Source organism: Vulpes vulpes, chromosome 10 (assembly GCF_048418805.1).
Source record: "Vulpes vulpes isolate BD-2025 chromosome 10, VulVul3, whole genome shotgun sequence".
Lineage (NCBI taxonomy): Eukaryota > Metazoa > Chordata > Mammalia > Carnivora > Canidae > Vulpes > Vulpes vulpes.
The window spans coordinates 19075910-19096406 of NC_132789.1; the positions used below are offsets into that span (position 1 = coordinate 19075910).

Genomic DNA, 20497 nt, shown 5'->3' on the forward strand with positions numbered 1-20497 from the left:
TATTTTCTCTCCTTCCTTCCTATTCACCTATCCATCCATCCACCTATTCACCCACCCATCTACCCATCCATCTAAATCTTTGATGCATGCTCATTGGATTCTGGACGTCATTAAGCAGCTGCCTTCTTGTGAAACGTCTTTCAGTGCAAAAGAAAACATCAGATCATTGTTGAGTCTCAGCTTAAATATCATGAGAGGTGGAATCTTTTGTAACTGCTGAGAGATCCAAGAGTGTGACACCTGTCTCGGTGTCTTTTCTGTAAAGAGGTTTGCTGTAGTGCCATCTACTGGTGTCTGAGTATCATGGCGACTAAGGAGCATCCGTGTTGGTAGCAGGATTTCAGATCCTTAGGACAAGCAATTTCGTGTCTGATCTATATGTGATTCAGGCTTTGCTGAATTTCTCAGTTCTCCCTGGTTGACTTCTGGACTAATATTTAGGGCTCTTCCTCCATTTGTCTTGGCGGCTCATCTATTCACCTCCTAAGGCATTTATAAACCTTTCTGCACCACTACCACCAACAATTTTCAAAATAGCCAGCTTTCAAACTCAGCCATATGGGAAGATTAGTGTCCTGAGAGATTTTTATGCTTTGGTTTCTGATCTTGAAGATTAAAGCCTTTATAATAGTTTTATCTCTTGTCCTATAGATATCACAGAGCTTTTAAGAAATTTTCGGTTTTCTGTCTCTGTACTCTTAATACACTAGGTTTTGAGGGAAAGAAGAAACATGAGATCTTGGCGTATCTAGTGAGTGTTTAAAATATTTAGACGAGATGTTATTTCCACCTACAGTTAATAGAACGTCTCCTGGGGATATAATTTAGTATCTGGCCTATTCTAAGAAATGTTGGATTTTTCAAAATAAATTCGTTACATCAAAAATGTCCATTATTGCTCAAGTTCTCTATTTTAACTCAACCGTTGGAGTTTTGATTTCTAGAACACTTTGTATGTGATCAGTCAATGGATTGCAGTGGGAGTTTGATATCTGAGCTCAGTGTTCTTGTACCACTTGTCTGGATGTGGCTTCCTGGAGACAGGGTACTTTGTCCTTCCGCTCTGGTGGTGTCACAGCTGAGGGAAGTAGCATTATAGCCACTTCCCACCCCTTCCATTTCTGCCCCACTCCTTCTCCAGCTATGCCATAGCTGACAACGCTTACCGCATGATGTGTTCTGAGCTAAATAACCACTTCATCCTCATTTCTGGAGAGAGTGGTGCAGGGAAAACAGAGGCCTCCAAGAAGATTCTCCAGTATTTTGCTGTGACCTGCCCAATGACTGAGTCACTACAAATAGCCCGTGACAGACTATTGCTCTCCAACCCAGTGCTGGAGGTAAGTAATCTTTGAGAACCTGTGGGAGGGGAGTACTAGGGAGGTCACTAAGAAGAATTCTCTGCCCCGGCAAGTTGATCAGAATGGGCAGGTCACCATCTGGCCATTAAGCAGCAGGGTCTCAAGGGCAGTATTGTGATTAAGGGTGTAACTTTGAAGTTCAGCAGGCATGGATGCTAATCCCAGGGCAGCCACACGCCAGCAAGCTTCAGCAAATCACTCCAGATCCCGGATCCTGTTTCCCTATCTGTGGAATGGGTCTATTCATAGTTTCTACCACGTAGGAGATTTTTGAGGATAAAACAAGATGAATGCAATTAAAAAGCACAGGGCAGAATTAATTAGTAAGCTCTAAAGTCATGCTCTATTATTCATATTTTTTTTCTTATTTAATTGGAATCATTTTGATAATTCTCCTATTGCCATTGGCTGACTTGCTGGGTGATTTCAAACAAGTTATTTTTTTTTCCTGTATTTTTGTTGCCCTTCACGTTAAATATGTTTGTGGTTGAAAGAATCTTCCCACTAGACCTATGAGTTGAATGATTTACCTCTTTGATATGAAAAGGGGTCTGGTAATGGGAGCCATTAACTGTGTCTTCTAGAACAGCAAGGGCCTTGGGTCTTCTATACCTCTCCTTAGACCTCCCTAGACTGGATGCTAGAGAGAAGCTACTTTTCTGTTTTCTGCAACTCCATCCCTAGTATTTGGCATCACATCCTCTGTACTTGGTGGTTCCTTCTTAGAAGATAAAGTATGGCTTTCATCCCTGGCTCCCCTCTCTCCTCCATTCTCATAGTTGTGGTATTTGGGGTTGGGAAGTTGACAAGCACAAAGAGCTTAAATGACCGTACATGACAGTTTGGCTCAGCCTGTCCCTGTCTCCCTCACTTTGTATTCCAAGGCTTTTGGAAATGCCAAAACACTCCGGAATGACAACTCCAGCAGATTTGGAAAATACATGGACATACAGTTTGACTATAAGGTATCCTGAAGTTCCTATTACTGGTTCATGGGGATCCCTTAACTGGCCAATGACAGCAACCTGACCCAAGGTACCCTAAGGGAAGAAGGGCTTTATTGGCTCAAATAATTGAAAAATCCAGGGTCAGTACTATTTTGGAAAATGCAAATAAAGACCACAATGAGCTACCATTTCATACTTTCTAGGGGGCCAAAAATTAAGAAGTTTGATGATACCAGCCATTAGTGAATATGTAGCTAACTAGGGACTCTAACACATTGCCGGGGGGCGGGGTGTACATTGGTGCAACCCATTTGGAAAACAGTATATTATCCTGTGGAAGTTGAAACCACATAATCAATCTAAGGTAGAGTCATTCTGCTCGTGGAGATACTCCTATAGATTCACAAGCACACTGGAAACAACCAACACATCTGGAAGACTGAGGGTCCAGTGACAGAATGGCTAAATGGTGGGATGTCCACCCCTTGAAGTGTCACATAGCAGTGAGAGCAAATGAATGGCAGCTACACATAACACGGTCAAGTCTTAGGAATGTCCTGGGTGTCAGTGTAATGCCATTTCTTACAATGCCCCAGAACAATCCCACGTTAAACAATGTATTGTTTAGGCATACATAATTATATGGCATAGGTTGGCAAACTTTTTCAGATAGGGCCAGATAGTCAATATTTTAGACTTTGTAGACCATATGGTTTTGGTCACAGCTATTCGGCTCTGCTTCTGTGGCATGGAAGCAACCAGAGACCATACATAATGAAAGAGTATGGTTGTATGTTGCACAAAATTTAAATGGGGCTGATGCAGGTGGGAAGGATTGAGAGAGTTCTCAAGGACACAGAATCCCAGTTGACAAAGTATCACTTAGACTGGAGAACAGTCACTGGCTGAGCATTAAGTGTAGTGATGACAGACTGGCTCAGGTTTTCTGGAAGCTGGTATATGGACTTCTGGAGAAGTGTGCCTAGACTTTGAAAAAAAAAGAGTAGTTAATGTGTCTTAAAACTTCTTATTGGGACGCCTGGGTGGCTCAGTGGGTGAGCTTCAGCCTTCGGCTCAGGGCATGATCCTGGGTCCTGTGATTGAGTCCCACACTGGGATCCCCATGGGGAGCCTGCTTCTCCCTCTGCCTATATCTCTGCCTCTCTGTCTCTCATGAATATATAAATGAAATCTTTAAAGAAATTTTAAATAAAACATTGATATTCAACATAAATACTGAAAAGGACACAAGTCATGAGTATGGCTTGATGGATTTTACATCCATGTATCTGCCTGTGATAACCAGCACTCAGATCAAGACATAAACATTTCTAGTGCCTAGAAGATTCTCCTGCCCTTCTCTGATAGTACCTGCCTTCCCAAAGGTTACCAACTCTTCTGACCTCTATAATTAGATTAATTTTGCTGTTCCTTGAGCCTCAGGTAAATGGAATTATACAGTATGTTCTATTTTGTGTCTGGCTCCTTTCAGTCAACATTCTATCAGGTTCATTTGTGTCACTTCCTGTAGCAGTTAGCCATTTTTGGCTTATGTGACCTCCTTATGCTTAATCTGTTCTCCTGTTGATGGACATTTGGGTTTTCCAATTTGGAGCTATTGTAAATAGTGCTATGAATGTGCTTGCACATGTCTTTGAGTAGATGTTATTAGCACTCACTTATGTTGGCCGTACACCCAGAAGTGGTGTTGCTGGGTTCTTTCCAACAATGTTAGGACAGTTAATGACAGTTCCAGTTGCCAGCAGGGTTCTCTACACCCTTGTCAACATTTGGTATCACCAGTCCTTTTGGTTTGAGACATTCTGGTGGAGTATAGTGGTTTCCCACTGTGATTTGTTTGTATTTCCCTGATTACAAATGAAGTCTTGATAACTGGCCAATTAAAAATTTTGTGTTAAAGCCTTTTGCCCTCTTTTAAATGGGTGGTTTTTCTCATTGATTTGCAGGAATTCTATATATGTTCTGGAATGCAAATCCTTTATTGGAATATTCTTAAAAATAAGATGGTATGAGGGGCATGGGTGGCTTGGTCAGTGAAGCATCTGCCTTTGGCTCAGGTCATGATCCCAGGGTCTTGGGATGGAGCCCTGAGTTGTCAGGCTCCTTACTCAGCAGGGAGTCTGTTTCTCCCTCTCCCTCTGCCACTCCCCTGCCTGTGCTCTCTCTCTCTCTCTCTCAAATAAATAAATAAAATCTTAAAAATAAAACATTGTAATATTGGCACAAGGATATATAGTGGTGCAAGGCCAGTGGACCAGAATGGAGTCTACAAAGACATCCATGTTTGATATGGTCACCTGGCTTATGACAAAAGCACCACTGTGATTGAATAGATAGGATTGCCTATCCAATAAATGGTGCTATCAAGTGGAAATCCATGTGAATAAAAAGACCTTTGACCCTCTACCTCACTCCATAACAAAATTTTAATTGTGGTCCTAAATGTGAATGGTAAAATAATCACACTTCTAGATAGAAGTATAGAAAATATCTCTCATGACCTCAGGGTAGGCAAAAAATAGTTTTGAAAAGAGCCCAGAAAACACTAGGCTTAGAAGAATCATCATTTGAATTCGGAATTTCCGTTCCTCGGAAGACACTAATAAGAGAGTGGCTTACTTATTGTTGTCATAGTGCATTTTTTGTTCTGTTCTGAAGGGCATTCCAGTAGGCGGGCATATCATCAGTTACCTGATAGAAAAGTCTCGAGTCGTCTATCAAAACCAGGGGGAGAGGAACTTCCACATCTTCTACCAGCTGCTGGAGGGTGGCGAAGAGGAGCTCCTTGCTTATCTGGGACTGGAGCGGGACCCCCAGCTGTATAAATACCTCTCACAGGTTGGAAGGACCAGCACCTGGCTTGGGTGACCCTTTGATGGCAGGGAGCAAGGGTTAGTGGGGGCTTCTGTAGGATGGTCAAGAACTTTCTCATTACCATTTTGGTAATCCTATGGACTGGTTTCTTGACACTTATCATAACCTCTCTGTTTATGCCTGGCAGGTAGATCATCTAGGTGAGTGGATCTCAGCATTGGCTGAAATTCAAATCACTTGAAGAGGTTTTTCAACACACACACACACACACACACACACACACACACACACACACATATGTGCACACACACCCAACCCTCCAGAGATTCAGATCTAATTGGTCTGGGGTGGGGACTTAGACATCAGGGCTGTGTTAAATACTCCCCTGTGGTTCAGTATAATTAAATGAATCCCTGGTGATTCTAAAGCACAGCAGAAGTGAGAAATGTTGGTCTAGGTGTGAGGGTACCTCATTGTCCATCCATGTCAACAACCTGTGCTGCCTCCTTCTGCTTTCAATACTAGTTAGGAAAAGACTCTCCACCTTCTTGCCTCCCATTCTGAGAATTGTTGGCAAAATGAACATACTTCCTTATGTTCAGGAGTAAGGAAAGAGTTCAGGCCATTCCCATAAACAGTCCTAGGATCCAGTGCTGTAAAATGGACCTTTAGAGTGTAACTCCCCACCATTAGTCTTTCTGCAGCCAGCACTAGGGTTCTGGAAGAGCCAGACTGTATCGCACCTATCGGTATTTGATGTCACTGGCATCTTTTTGCTCCAAGATTTTTTGGACTTTTTTCCTTTTTCCTGGGTCTGGCTTCAAATGGAGGTCACCTGACAAAGTGCAAGTGAGGACATCATTTGAGAAAGAGAACAAGTTTTTATGAAGTGAATCTTATAAAATAAGGACCAACATATATAGTAAGTCATGGAGGAAAAGCGGGAATGACTGAAATTTATCTTGAAAAATAAAGCTGCTTAATAGAAGAATCTCATAACCCCCTTTACAAGCTTGTACTAATTGTTAGAATGAAGAGTAATTCAAATCTGATTTTTTTTTGAAGGACTATTTTTTTTTAACAAAGCAAAGTATATGATAGCATCACATACTTTTGTAACATGATCAGAGAGGGTCAATTTATAAAAGTATCTGAGGGGTTCATTCCTTTTCCCAAGGGCTTCAACTAACCCCTTTGATATTCAAATCATTCCCTTTTGGAATGTATCTTGTCTTTATACTTGCAGATTTTTTTCTAGCCTGATTAATTTGGCCAGATCTTGATGCCACAGAGGCTTTGTAAATGTTTCAAGCAATTTGCCAGAATTATTTTGTTCAATTTTGTGTTCTCCCATAACTTTTACAAACCTTGTGGCTTTACTTTGCAGTATATCCACAATGCTTCCAAACCTTTAGGTATCTTCCAAGGACTGACCTAAGCTGGCCCCACCCTGTTGGTGGTGGGAGCAGATGCTGCTGGTTGAATGGGGAGGGATATTTGGGAGGTTGAAGATTTAACAACGTCCAGTTGACTGGTGAATATATTCATAGTAGGGCACCTCTGGTTTCCCCTTGCAACAAGGAAATCTTTAAGATGACAAATCTTTAAATAGCCAGGAATCCAAGAACACCCTGTACTACAAAAGCAAAATTTAAAAAACCCTCATCTAGAACATCTTCCCTTTAAATTGTGACATTTGGTGATGTGTGTCTTATCTAAAGGACAACTTCTTAGGGACTCTTGTGTCTGCCTTCAGCTCGGGTCATGATCCCAGGGCCCTGGGATCGAGCCCCACATTGAGCTTCCTGCTCAGTGGGGAGTCTGCTTCTCCCTCTGCCTCTCTCTTTGGCTTGTGTTCTCTCTCTTGCTCACTCTCTCAAATAAATAAATCTTTTAAAAAAGAATAAAAAACAGACAACTTCTAAAGTAGTGGGAAGTGTCATCACATCTCCACTGTTGATCATGTCTATATAGCCTGCATTTCTCTAAATGCTAAACTTTTATTTTCTTGAGTAAGGGTCTCCTTCCACCTGGTCCTGCACTGCGGTTTCTGTTGGAGGTTGTAAAGCATCAAGATTCCTTTCTGGGGTGCCTGGGTGACTCAGGTGGTTAAGCAGCTACCTTCGGCTCAGGTCATGATCTTGGGGTCCAGGGATTGAGTCCCACATTGTGCTCCTTGCTCCATGAGGAGTCTGCTTCTCTCTCTGCCTCTCTCTCCTTGTCTCTTATGAATAAATAAATAAAATCTTTTTTAAAGAAAGATTGCTTTCTCAATTTCAGTGCTGTCCTCTCCTTGCATATTTTAGCAGATGTTTATTGAGACAGACATCTTCAATTTATCTGGCAAATATGACAAGGAAAACTATTTTTAAAAAATACACATTCAAAGAGATAAACCACTAATGTGTACCTTTGAAAGTTTTCCCAGAACAGAGATAAAATTCTAAATGTACTTGAAAAAAGTAGCAGTTTTGAATCATCCTGTGCTAGACAATCAGTTAAACCTACCTGTTTACAATTCAGAACATTGTAGAACTAGCTCTTACATGCTTACAGAGAAAACCATTTTGATTCAAAACTAGGTATGGGCATGTCTAACTGTCCTTATAAAAATGACTTAAAGCAACCCAGTTCTCTGTCCACAGGGTCATTGTGCCAAGGAGTCCTCTATCAATGACAAGAACGACTGGAAAACTGTTTCCAGTGCTTTTTCTGTCATCGATTTTACTGAAGGTGACCTCGAGGTATGATCCCTGAGGATGGAACTGCCTGTATGGTCTGGGATTGATGAAACAATCCTGATGTCTTGGTGGGTGACTGCTTAGTAGGGTCACCAGATTCAGCCAATAAAAATATAGGATGCCTAGTTACATTTTAATGGGCATCATTATTTGGGGGCACCATTTAGGACCAAAATTATTCATGGCTTAGCTGAAATTCAGATGCTAACTGTGCATTCTCCGTTTCATCTGGCAACCCTAAGATTTCCCAGTGCTGTGTGCAAGGAGGAGATCATGTTTCTTCTTCCTCTCAAATCCAATCTCAAATATTTAGATGCCCTGGAACTATAGGATTACCATTTATTTACTCTTCTATTTTTGAACGGGAGCAAATTGTAGGATTTATAAACATTGTGTTTTTACGTCCTTTTTTTTTTTTTTGATGATTTAAACTATTGTTCTTTCAAAGACGAGAATTAATTTAAAATATATTTATATATGTGTGTGGGTAGATATCTATATCTATCTATATATCATGCGATCATGATATATAGATCATGGCATTTGCTTATAAAATGGTTTATTGGTGGGAAGGGGGTGGAGAAGATATAAAAAACAAGAGTGTCGGTACTGGAGATTAGGGGAGGCATCCTCAGTACCCTGGGCTGAGGTTCTTTATCCTACCTCCCTTAATGTCTGAAGTGGGTAAGAGGCTGATTTCTGGGGAAGGAGGAAATCAAGCTAAAGCTCAGGGCTGGAATGGGGAAGGGGGCAGTTTTCCTTGGGGATCTTCTGTGATGACATTCATCAGTTAGGCAGCCACTCTTCTCTCCTTGTTATTCTTGCCTTTTCCCGCATTCCTAGAATCTCTTTGGAATTATTGCCAGTGTCTTACACCTGGGGAACATTTGTTTTGAAGAGAACGACCAAGGCTGTGCCACCATACCAGATATCCACGAGATCAAATGGATCGCCAAGGTGATGTTCCACTTTTGAAGAGCACAGGGAAGACCCGGCCCTTTTCAGAGGTGGAGGGGCAGGAGAGGGGAGGTTGAGGCAGCTGGATGCCCAGGTCCCCAAGTGGGTAACACAGTGTCCTTCTGGTTGATACTGGCTAGGATATTTAAAGAGTGTGGGAGCAGATGAGGGAGTGGGTAAAGGCCAGCTGGTCAGAACAGTGAATGTGATCTGTTTTGGCAAAAATTTAGTCTAATCATTGAATGGCGTTTCGGTTTCCATTTTCTCAGCTTCTGGGGGTCCAACCATCAATCCTTCTGGAAGCTCTCACCCATAGAAAGATTGAAGCCAAAACTGAGGAGGTAATAATGTCTCTAGGTGGAAATGTACCTGTTCTCCCTGCTACTGCTGCTGCCTGCCTCATGTAAGAGCAGGACGTGGTCCTAGAGGAGGCTGGACCCCAGCCTTCCAGCCCCTTCAGGGATCTCCTGCCTCAACCTCCCCATCCCCAACCATTACACCAAGCTTGCCATGCTTCCCTTTTGCCATGCCTTTCCTCCATGAGGTCTTTGCCCATGCTGTGCTGTTCCCTCTGTTGGAACACTGTTCCCTGTGCTTCTCTAATTAACACCTTCTCATCCTTCAGTTCCTGGGGTCACATCCTCAAAGAGCCTTCCTGATCATCCCACCCCTGTCCTAAAGCATCATACATATCTCCTTACGTTGTTCTCATCTTGCAACATGACTGTGTGTGATGTGTCAATGTCCTGTCCCCCAACTGTGAGCCTGCAGAGGCTGGAACTGTTTATCTTGGTCATGGCTATATCTCAGCAGCTCCATGCCTGGCATGTAGTAGGCACTCAAGAAATGGCTACTCCCTGAGCATGTGCAGGTGGGGGTGGCATCTTCTCCCAGCACACATCCTTCAGTGGCCATCATTAAAGTCTAATTTGAAAACTCAGGAGGGGGGTGGGCTTTTTTTTTCTCTTAACCTCTCTAATGATACATCTGTTGTTGTTCTCAGGTAATATGCCCATTGACACTGGAACTCTCTGTCTATGCTAGAGATGCAATGGCAAAGGCCATTTACGGACGAACATTTACTTGGCTGGTCAACAAAATCAATTCCTCCTTAGTGAACAAGGTTAGTCCACACATTTTTGGATGATGCACTAATGTGGTGATGCTTTATCACTGACACAGTCACTCTAAAGAATTTGTGAGCATCGACTCCTGGCTCCTAAAGAGCAGGGACAGAGTCCTTCCAAGTTTACATTTCTGGCACACAGTAGGCTCACAAAAATGCCCACTGAATGATTTTTGCAGTGTGTCCCAAAGTGTGGGATGCACAGTCTTTGCAGCACACCAGATGGCTTCTAGTGTAGACATAAACTTTTAACTTCAGTGGTAGTATATTTTAACATGTGTAAGAAAAAAATATGAAACCTTCAAACTCACCCTCAGTGGAATTACTTAAGTAATAAGAGGAGTTTATTCAAAGCTAGAAATTTAGGAAAGGATAAAACTCAAGGTGCGAGTATGTAAAGGACAGATTTGGAAGGCATCGGCTTTGGAGGCCATAGATGTAAATTGTGGCCCTTTCAAAAAAAAATGGTCATAATTTCTTTAAATAGCCATACTGTCTGATGCGCTTGGTCCTCTGTTTAAAATGATATTCAAACCACCTGTCCTCTCTCCTGGATAAATATCTTTGCTACTCTCTATAGAGAGTTTTGATGTGGTCTCAGGAGACCAAGAGGGGCTGAAGCAGGGGGTGAATCAGAAGGGGAAGGTCTCGCTTCTTGGGTGGTAGATGTGGAAGCTGCCGTGGGATCCTGGCAGGCTTCAGGCCAAACGAGCAGGCTGGGAGATTTGTTTCCACCCTATAAGACTTCTGTGAGCCAGTGTTGGAAAGAGAGAAGGTGTGAGCTTTAGAACCAAGTCCCAGCTTTGGGGCAGCTACCGGGTTATAAGAGTCATTAAGTAAAAGACCTCACTAAGCAATGTGTGTTCTTTGACTAGGATTTCACCGGGAAAACTGTGATCGGATTGCTGGATATCTATGGGTTTGAGGTCTTCGACAAGAATGGGTGAGTTTGTCATTACTTATTGGTCCTCTGTTCTTCTTTAGGATCTGAGTCTGGTTTAAGCCATCTCTAGTGTTATTGGAAGTGGTTTTCCCATCCTCAGAAATTCTCTGGATTTCCATGGCCGGCAAATTCATAGACTGGTCCAGAATTGGAATAACCATAAAAAATCATCTTTTAGCTTGACTCTTCTGATCTATTTAGTAAATGATGTGGTGAATAAGGACTTTACTTTCTCTGTATTAAAAAAGATCTTTAAAAAATAAGTAAATACAATTTTTAATTGGCCTACTCGTGTAGCTTTAGTTATTTAAATTTTTGCATCTCTAGTTTTGAGCAGTTCTGCATCAATTACTGCAACGAGAAACTCCAGCAACTGTTAATAGAGAGAACCCTAAAAGCGGAACAAGCAGAATATGAAATGGAAGGCATAGAGGTAAAACATATTAATTTCTTAATCTAGTGAAAGAGACTCACTCGAGCAATAGTATTTCACTGGAGATTTTATCCTCATTAGTACTCAGAATTATTTTTCACTCTTTCATGTTCATCTAAATCCTCCTCAGAGAATTCTTTTCTTTGTCATTCTAGTGGGAACCAATTCAGTATTTCAACAACAAGATCATCTGTGATTTGGTGGAAGAGAGACACAAAGGAATCATTTCCATTCTGGTGAGAAAATTAATGTTGGCTTAGAGTCTTCGAACGGTGTTGCCAACACGCAGAAGACTTTTCCTCCCAGGCTTCAAGAGGGTTGGTTGCTTAGCATGAGCAGAAAGCCAGAAAACATAAAGGAAGGCTTTACAAAGAATGTCAGGTGATCCTGAGTTGAGACTCCTCAGGATGCACCTGTGACTTTATCTTGAACAGTTGCACCTTCTGAGAACATCCATGGCTGCCAATCCACAGTTGTTCCAATTTAAACATCATTTTTTTAATCTAAAAGCCAATGAGAAATTATTTCTTTGCCTTTTCATTCGCGAGCATCTCCCTTCTAACAAAAATTACAAGTCCCTTTTCTCCTCTTGCCTCCTCCTCCATCTAACTGTTGTGTGAACAAGATTCTAAAGCCCAGCAAGACATTAATGGGTGGTGACTGTGGTTGCCAGGAACATGGGTACCACCTGGATTCAGATCCCAGCCCCATTCCTTACTAGCTGTGTAAACTTAGGTGGGTGTTCTAATCTCTCTGAGCTCCAATCTCCTTGTCTTTAAATGAGTGCAATGATACTGGCACTTATCTTAAGAGGAAGTGTAAGGATAGGTTGAGATTGTATATGCACAGGGCTCAGAATTATGCTATTGTGTGGTAAGCATGCAGACTCAATTCATTCAACAAATACTTAGCAGTGCTTACTTGGTGCCATGATTGTGCCCTGTGCTTTGGGACACAGCAGTGGACAAAATAGGTCAAAACCACTACACTCACGAGGCTTTAAATCTTAGCACAGACACTGTCAACAAACAGGTTAATGGGCAAAATAAGTAGGTTGTACAATGATGAAAAAAAAAAAAAAAACAACCCAGAAAGGATTAGATGTGCTGGGGAGGATGATTCAATTTTAGGTGTGATGGTCTGGGAAGGATTGTATAGACTTCTGGGGAAGCATGTTCCAGGAAGCTCAGACTGGCATAGGTTATTCTATGTGTACTCAATGCTCATATGAATGGCTGGACTAGCATTTTAAAACACTTTAGTAATAAATACTTGCTTCTATGTGGTTTTCCATTAATGGAATCAGGAAACAGAGATACTACTTCAAGAGGGTTGTCTCACCAACCTGAACTTTGTTTTTTGTTTTTTTTTTTTTCTTGCTATTTTAATAAAAGCTGTAGGGTTGATTCACTTGTTAAGATGGTCAGTTAAATGTTAACATCCTAACAATGTTAAGGACTTGAGATAGGAAATAGACATAGTTGGAGAAATGTGAAAAATTAGATGCACATGTTTTATAGCTTTCTTTCCATGAGGATTTTGCTCCTAGTAAAAGGGAATATATGTTCTAGGCCATATATGGGCCTAGATGGGTGGAAGAGTTGACTTTTCAAAGAATTTCCAGCCCTTCTGAGACACTAAGCACCTGTAATGGATCGTTGCACTCCCACCCCCACTGTTCTTTTTTTTTTTTTTTCGTTTTTTTTTTTTTCCCCACTGTTCACCTGAACTTGTGTTAGATGACACAAGTGGTGAAGGCATTTAAACTTAGAATTGATGGCATATGATGCTATGGATTGAGGCTTCTCTTTTTCTCTGGAAGGATGAAGAATGTATCCGTCCTGGTCCTGCTACAGACTTGAGTTTCCTGGAGAAATTGGAAGAGAAAGTAGGCAAACATGCACACTTCCAAACGTATGTATCTCACTTGACAAGCTGTTGCATGGGGAAGGTCATCATATATCCACTTTCTTGGGTGGGCAGTGGACCTCAAGAGTACAGCCACTCCTTCATATGTTGAAACATGATGCACCATAATGATACACCAACTCATATACATGCATACCTTTTGTTAGTAGCAATACAATTCAAATGAATCTCAGGCAAAATGTTCTAAGACTATTTCATGCATGTGACCCTATCCAAAATGTATCTATGATTGTTACATTTTGGAAAGGATCACATGCATGAAATAGTCTTCTTTTAAAGTTACGTTTAAAAATATAATATACATACAGTGATATGTGTATATCTGAAGCATACAGCCAGCAAATCTTCATATTTGTGCATACCCACATCACCACCACCAGGTCAAGATATAGTGCATTTATAGCATCCCAGAAAATCGACTAGAAATTTAACTTAGTCTTTGAGACAAGGAAGAGAATTGAATATCTCATGCACTGGAGTCCTAAAGCCCTGGTTTTGAATCCTGGATCAGCCCCTTATAAGACATGTGGCTTATTACTATACCTAGTGGGTAGCACTGTGAATGACTACATCAATCACCTAGTGCAATTTCTAGCCATGGCAAAGACTCAGTAAATGGTAGTGGCCAAAATATTAGTGCAATATTTTGTTAAATATTGCAACGATAAGTAAATGAATCAATAATGGAAAAATAAATTGTGGTACATTCACAAATGGAATAACATACAGCCATGAGAATGCACAATCTATAACTACATGCAGTCATGTAGGTAAATCACAGAACATGTTAACAAAAGAAATCAGACACAAAAGAGTATATACTATACAATTCCCTTTCCATAAAGCACAAAACCAGATAAAAACCAACCTGTTATGTTAGATGTCAGGGCATAACTGGAAAGCGCTCAGGGTGGTGGGGGGTTGGTTCTCAGGGAACTGGCAATGTTCTGTTTATTGACCTGGGTTCTGGTTATGTGGATGTGTTTCTTGTGGCAAATTCACTGAACTGTACACTTAGGATATCTGCACTGTCAGTATATATGTATATACATTTCAGGAAAAGGTTGTTAAAAATTTGGAATTACCAGATCTGAAAAATGATGTTTCATGAGTATTTTAGTCAGTCAATATCACAAAAATGTAGGACAGTAAAATTATTTCTTAGTTATCACCTGAAAAAAATAGAATTTATTTCATTGTATAAGTAAGTGTTTCCGTGGTTCACATGTTTTTTCATTCCTCCGTGCTTAGGAGAAGGATCTAATTTTACTCTTAAGTTTTTGTTTCAATTCCAGTTAACATACAGTATAATATTAGTTTCAGGTGTACAATATAGTGACCATAATGATACACTTCTGTACATCACAAGTGCACTCCTTCATCCCCAACACTTATTTCCCCGATCCCCTTACTAACCTCGCCTCTGGTCACTATCTGTGTGTTCTCTATAGTTAAGAGTCTGTTTCTTGATTTGTCTTTCTGTCTCTTTTTCCCCTTTGTTCATTTATTTCTTAAATTCTACATATGAGTAAAATCATATGGCATTGTATTTTTCTGACTTCACTTAGTATTATCCTCCTTAATTCCATCCAAATGGCAAATTGCAAATGGTTGTTGCTAATGGCAAAATTTTTCTTTTTTATTGCCAAATAATATTCCATTACATATATCTATATCTACATATAGATATATATCTATATCTATGTATACATCTACACATATATATATTCTAAAAAGAAGATGTGAGATTTATATATAGATATAGATAGATGGATATAAAATCTCACAACTTCTTTGTCCATTCATTAATTGATGGACAGTTGGGCTGCTTCCATATCTTGGCTATTGTAGATAATGCTGCTTTAAACATTAGGTTGCATATGTCCCTTTGAATTAGCGTTTTTGTATTCTTTGCGTAAATACCTAGTGGTACGATTGCAGGATCATAGGATAGCTCTATTTTAACTTTTTGAGGCCCCTCCATACTGGTTTTCCACAGTGGCTGCACCAGTTTGCATTCCCATCACCAGTGCAGGAGGATTCCCCTTTCTGCACAGGGAAGGATCTAACATGAGGGAGACCTTGGTCTGTAGCCAGATGAACTAGGGCTGCCATGTGTGTTTGGCTTCTAATGCTGGGCTTCCACCCATTGTCATGTTCTTAACCCGCTTGTCAGGACTTCTCTTTTTCTCTTTGCTTTATATATTGGTGCATTTTGTTGCCGGGAACTAGAAAGGTTCAGTGCGTGTCTATTTCTGTCTTGCTGCAGCCGGAAGCTGGCAGGGCCCAAGGGCCGGAAGAGGATTGGCTGGATGGAGTTTCGGCTTTTCCACTACGCGGGAGAGGTCACCTACTGCACCAAAGGCGAGTGTCCAGGGTGTGCAGGTCAAGCCATGAGGTGCGCCTGTGTCCAGTGGAGAAATGGCTGCACGTCCATCCCAAACGTTTGCTAGCCCTGCTTGCAAGCATGCCATTTGAAGTTATTTCATTCATGATTTTATTATGCATATCGACTTTATTTCACCCACTTAAAGCATAAAGTACATTAGTTTTACTATATGCATGTGATAGTTATGCAACCATCAACACAGTGCATTTTAAAACACTTCACCCCAAAAAGAAACCCTGTATGCATTAGCAACCATTCTATCTCCCCAGCCCCATCCCCCACAGTCCTAGGCTATAAACTGATCTATTTTCTGTTTCTGCATATTTGCCTGTTCTGAGTATTTCATGTAGATGGAATCACAAAATATATGGTCTTTTGTGTCTGGCTTCTTCCACCTAGCATCATGTTTTCAAGGTTCACCCATGTTGTTATTTGTATCACTAAATAATATGCCATTCTATGGATAGAATGCATTTTGTTTATTCATTCATCAGTTGATAGGCATTTGGGTTTGTTTACACTTTTGAGCTATTACTAATAATTCTATGTGCATTTTCTTTCAAAACATTTAAAAAATATTTTCGTTGGTTACTTCTGCTTTAGGTTCTAAATTATTTTCGCTTCTTTTTTAAAAAAATTATTTTTACTGTTTTTTTCTTTTTAAGTAGGCTCTGTGCTCAACTTGGGGCTTGAACTCACAACACTGAAATCAAGAGTCACATGCTCTACCATCTGAGATAGCCAGGCACCCCTGAATTATTTTCCCTTCTTTTTTTTTTTTAATTAATTTATTTATTTATGATAGTCACAGAGAGAGAGAGAGGCAGAGACACAGGCAGAGGGAGAAGCAGGCTCCATGCACCGGGAGCCTGACGTGGGACTCGATCCCGGGCCTCCAGGATCGCGCCCTGGGCCAAAGGCAGGCGCCAAACCGCTGCGCCACCCAGGGATCCCCTATTTTCCCTTCTAAATAAGTTTATTTCTTTAAGAATCTTTAATACATTTTGTCTCTTAAATTCCCAGTGGTATAAAAATAGAAAACATTTTAAAATAAGATTACTCTCTGTGCAGGTAATCAATTGATTTTTGTTTAAAAAATAATAAACATGTAAGGCTATGCATATTATATGTATAGAAGTTGTTGTCCATACAGAAAAGTCCAAAAAAGAAACTAAAAACCTCCTTTACTCCTAGCTTCTCCCTGAGGTAACCACAAGAACCAGTAGTTTCTTGTACCTTTTAAGGAAAATAGAAATATCTTATACAGGGACTCCTAGGTGGCTCAGTGGTTGAGTGCCTGCCTTTGGCTCAGGTGGTGATCCCGGGGTCCTGGGATTGGGCCCCACATGGGGCTCCCTGTGGGGAGCCTGCTTCTTCCTCTGCATATGTCTCTGCTTCTCTCTGTGTGTCTCTCATGAATAAATAAATAAAATCTTTTAAAAAAAAGTTAGTTTGGACTTCTTTTGGGTGTATACCCAAAAGAATTGAAAGCAGGGACTTGCACAGATATTTGTACACCCACATTCATTACAGCATTATTCACAATAGCCAAAAGGTGGAGACAACCCAAATGTCTATCAATGGATGCATGGATTGACACACTATGCTATACCATAAACAGCAGAGCATTATTCAGTCCTAGAGATCCTCTGATCTCTCATACCACGTGGATGAACCTTGAAAACCTTATGCTAAGTGAAAGAAGCCAGTCACACAAAACCTATATGATTCCAATTACAAGGTACCTAGAGTTGTCAAACCTATTGAGACAGAAAGTAGAATAGTGGTTATCAGGGGCAGAGGGAGGGGGAATGAGGAAGTAGTGTTTAATGGGGTCAGATTTTCAGTTTGAGAAAATGCATTCTGGAGATGGATGGTGGTGATAGTTGCACAAAAATGCAACCATGCTTAATGCCACTGAACACTTAAAAATAGTTAAAATGCTAAAATTTATGTTATGTATATTTTCCCACAATAAAAATGTTAGTTTTGGTAAGTCCAAATAGTTTTCTAAAAAGATTGTATCTTAGATGTTTTTTATCTTAGACATGTTTTTTTTAGCTATTTTGATTTTTTTTTTTAAGTAGGCTCCAAGCCTGACATGGAGCCCAACATGGGGCTTGAACTCACAACCCTGAGATCAAGACCTGAGCTGAGATCAAGAGTCAGACATTAAACCAACTGAGCCACCAGGCACCCCTGGTGCCAATTTTATAATGTCATTTAGTTACTAATCTAATTATTAGTATCTGATTAGGTTTTAAGTGGGTGCTTAAAAACTAAGTTAAAATCGGAAATGGCACATCCTCCTCTGTATGAAGATACTGTTGGATACCTCTAGTCCTGGTACTTTCCTCAGTGGTGGGAAAGATTTTCTCACCTGGCTTCACCTGGTCACTCCATTGTTTTTGTTGTTGTTGTTGTTGTTTTAAGATTTTATTTATTTATTCATTAGAGACACAGGAAGAGAGGCAGAGACATAGGCAGAGGGAGAAACAGGATCCCTGCAGGAAGCCCAATCCCAGGACCCCCAGGAATCCCAGGACTCCCAGGAATCCCAGATCACACCCTGAGCCAAAGGCAGATACTCAACTGCTGCTGCTCCATTGTTTCAATGTTATTCCTTTTTTTTTCTCCACATTTTATTTATTTCTTTATTTTAGAGATAGTGTGTGAGTGGGGAGAGGAGCAGAGAGAGAGGGACAAGCAGACTCTGAGCTGAGCACAGAGCACAACACAGGGCTTAATCCCATGACTTTGAGATCATGATGTTTGCCGAAACCAAGAGTTGGATGCACAATCGACTTAGTGATCCAGGAGCACCTAGATGTTATTCCTTTTATGCATAACTCATTGCTACTGGACTAGGATATGTGTATAATGTTTAGCATAAAGGGTCTACATTAGTGTGATACTGGTGAGAGTTTAGAGTAGTGTGTGTGTGTGTGTGTGTGTGTGTGTGTGTGATAAATTCAATTCTGAGAACCTCATTCCCAACCAGCATTGGGATTACTCTTCCAGGAACATCTGGCAATGTCTAGAGACAAACTGGGGAAGGTGCTGCTGGCATCGAGTGGGTAGAGGGCAGGGATGCTGGTAACCATCTTACAATTCATAAGACAGTCTCCACGATAAAGAATTCTCCAGCCCCAATGTCAATAGTGTCAAGGCCGAGAAACTCTGATCTGAGCCTATGAGATTATTTTCAGGATTTCCCTTTGCAGTCATTTGGGATAGAACTGCATTTTTAGGCAAAGCCATTGATTCAAAAATTTTTCAATGTTTTATAGGATTCTTAGAAAAAAACAATGATCTCCTCTACAGACATCTGAAAGAAGTAAGTCTGGAACTTAACTATACGTATTTCTGATGGTTATTAGGTATATCACCCATGACACTGATTTTGGGGTAGATTTGGCCTTCTAGATTTTTCTTCAATGCATTATGTTAGAACTCCAGCATGTCACGGCCAGAATATATACTCAAGATCATCTGTATGATGATATGTCCTTGATTCAAGAATATATGTTGGCCCTGCTGTGTGCCAGGAACCATGCTAACTCTGGCCAGACCTTGTTCTCATGGAGTTTGCCATGGGTCTGGAGAGTGACCAAGAATAAATGACCCTGCTAATCTCCTATGCAGTCAAAAATCCACTTATAACTTTTGACTCTCCTAAAACTTAACTACGAATAGCTTACTGTTGCCAGAAGCCTTACTGATACATAAACAGTCAATTAACACATATTATATATATTATATACTGTATTCTTACAATGGAAGTAAACTAGAGAAAAGAGAATAGTATTAATAGTGTCCTAAGGAAAATATATTTACAGTCCTGTACTGTAAAAAAAAAAAAAATCTGCATATAAGTGGATCCACACAGTTCAAGCCCATATTGTTCAAGGGTCAACTGCACATGAATAAGTCATCCATCCATAACAAGTGCTCTGAAGAAAATAAGGAAACATGGTTGAGAGGGACATTTTTTAAAAGATTTTATTTGTTTATTCATGACAGACACACAGAGGCAGAGACACAGGCAGAGGGAAAAGCAGGCTCCCTGTAGGGAGCCTGATGTGGGACTCAATCCCAGGACCCCAAGATCACACCCTGAGCCAAAGGCAGATGCTCAACTACTGAGCCACCCATGTACCCAAGAAGGACATTTTCAATTTATTTTAAGAGATCAGAGAAAACACCTCTGTGGAGGTGACTTTGGGCTGAAACCTGAGTGAGAATGCTGTTGACTGTGGAAAGATCGGGGTTACTCCAGGCTGAGGGGCCAGTATGTACAAAGGCCCTAAGGCTCAGAAGAGTTCACTGTGTGTTCAGGGAGTGGTATGATGTTAGGAAAGGGGACTGAGCCCTGCAGGGTGAGGTGTCCAGGCAGGAGCAGAGATTTTGTTGCAGTGGGAATATACCAGGGTAGTATGAATAGAAGACGAGAAAACTGAGACCCAGAGAAGTCTCGACTTGCTCAAGGTCACATCATGAGGTGGAACTGAGATTAGCCTCTGTGGCTGTTGGTACAAGTCCCAGTCTCCTTTCATATACCTCACTGATCAGAAAAACCTTGTTTTTTAAAGCCTTACTTTATATTGAAACGGTTAACTGTTTTATTAAAAACTGGATTTTGTTTAATTAGCTTGGTTTACAAAAAAGCATAAATGTAGGAAGACATTTTCAAGTAAACACACAGACTGTTCATTTCAGGAGTACCTTCTGGCCTTTCTGATCTTTTCTCTGCCACTTCTAGGACCACTTGTTCCAACCTCTGAGGTTCAGGAGAGAGAACTCTGCCTAACTTTGGATCTCTGCTCCAGGCGGGTG

General features: G+C 40.8%; 1 protein-coding gene across 1 annotated transcript in view; it reads left to right on the forward strand.

Annotated features, from left to right (window-relative positions):
• MYO1H (myosin IH) overlaps positions 1 to 20497 on the forward strand; it is a 44088-nt gene that overhangs the window by 2613 nt on the left and 20978 nt on the right. The window contains 13 exon segments of the mRNA XM_072723039.1: positions 1142 to 1340; positions 2246 to 2326; positions 4988 to 5167; positions 7789 to 7887; positions 8728 to 8841; positions 9111 to 9182; positions 9845 to 10000; positions 10843 to 10910; positions 11238 to 11343; positions 11499 to 11579; positions 13166 to 13257; positions 15542 to 15636; positions 18952 to 18998. Coding sequence (XP_072579140.1) covers positions 1142 to 1340; positions 2246 to 2326; positions 4988 to 5167; positions 7789 to 7887; positions 8728 to 8841; positions 9111 to 9182; positions 9845 to 10000; positions 10843 to 10910; positions 11238 to 11343; positions 11499 to 11579; positions 13166 to 13257; positions 15542 to 15636; positions 18952 to 18998 — 1390 coding nt within the window.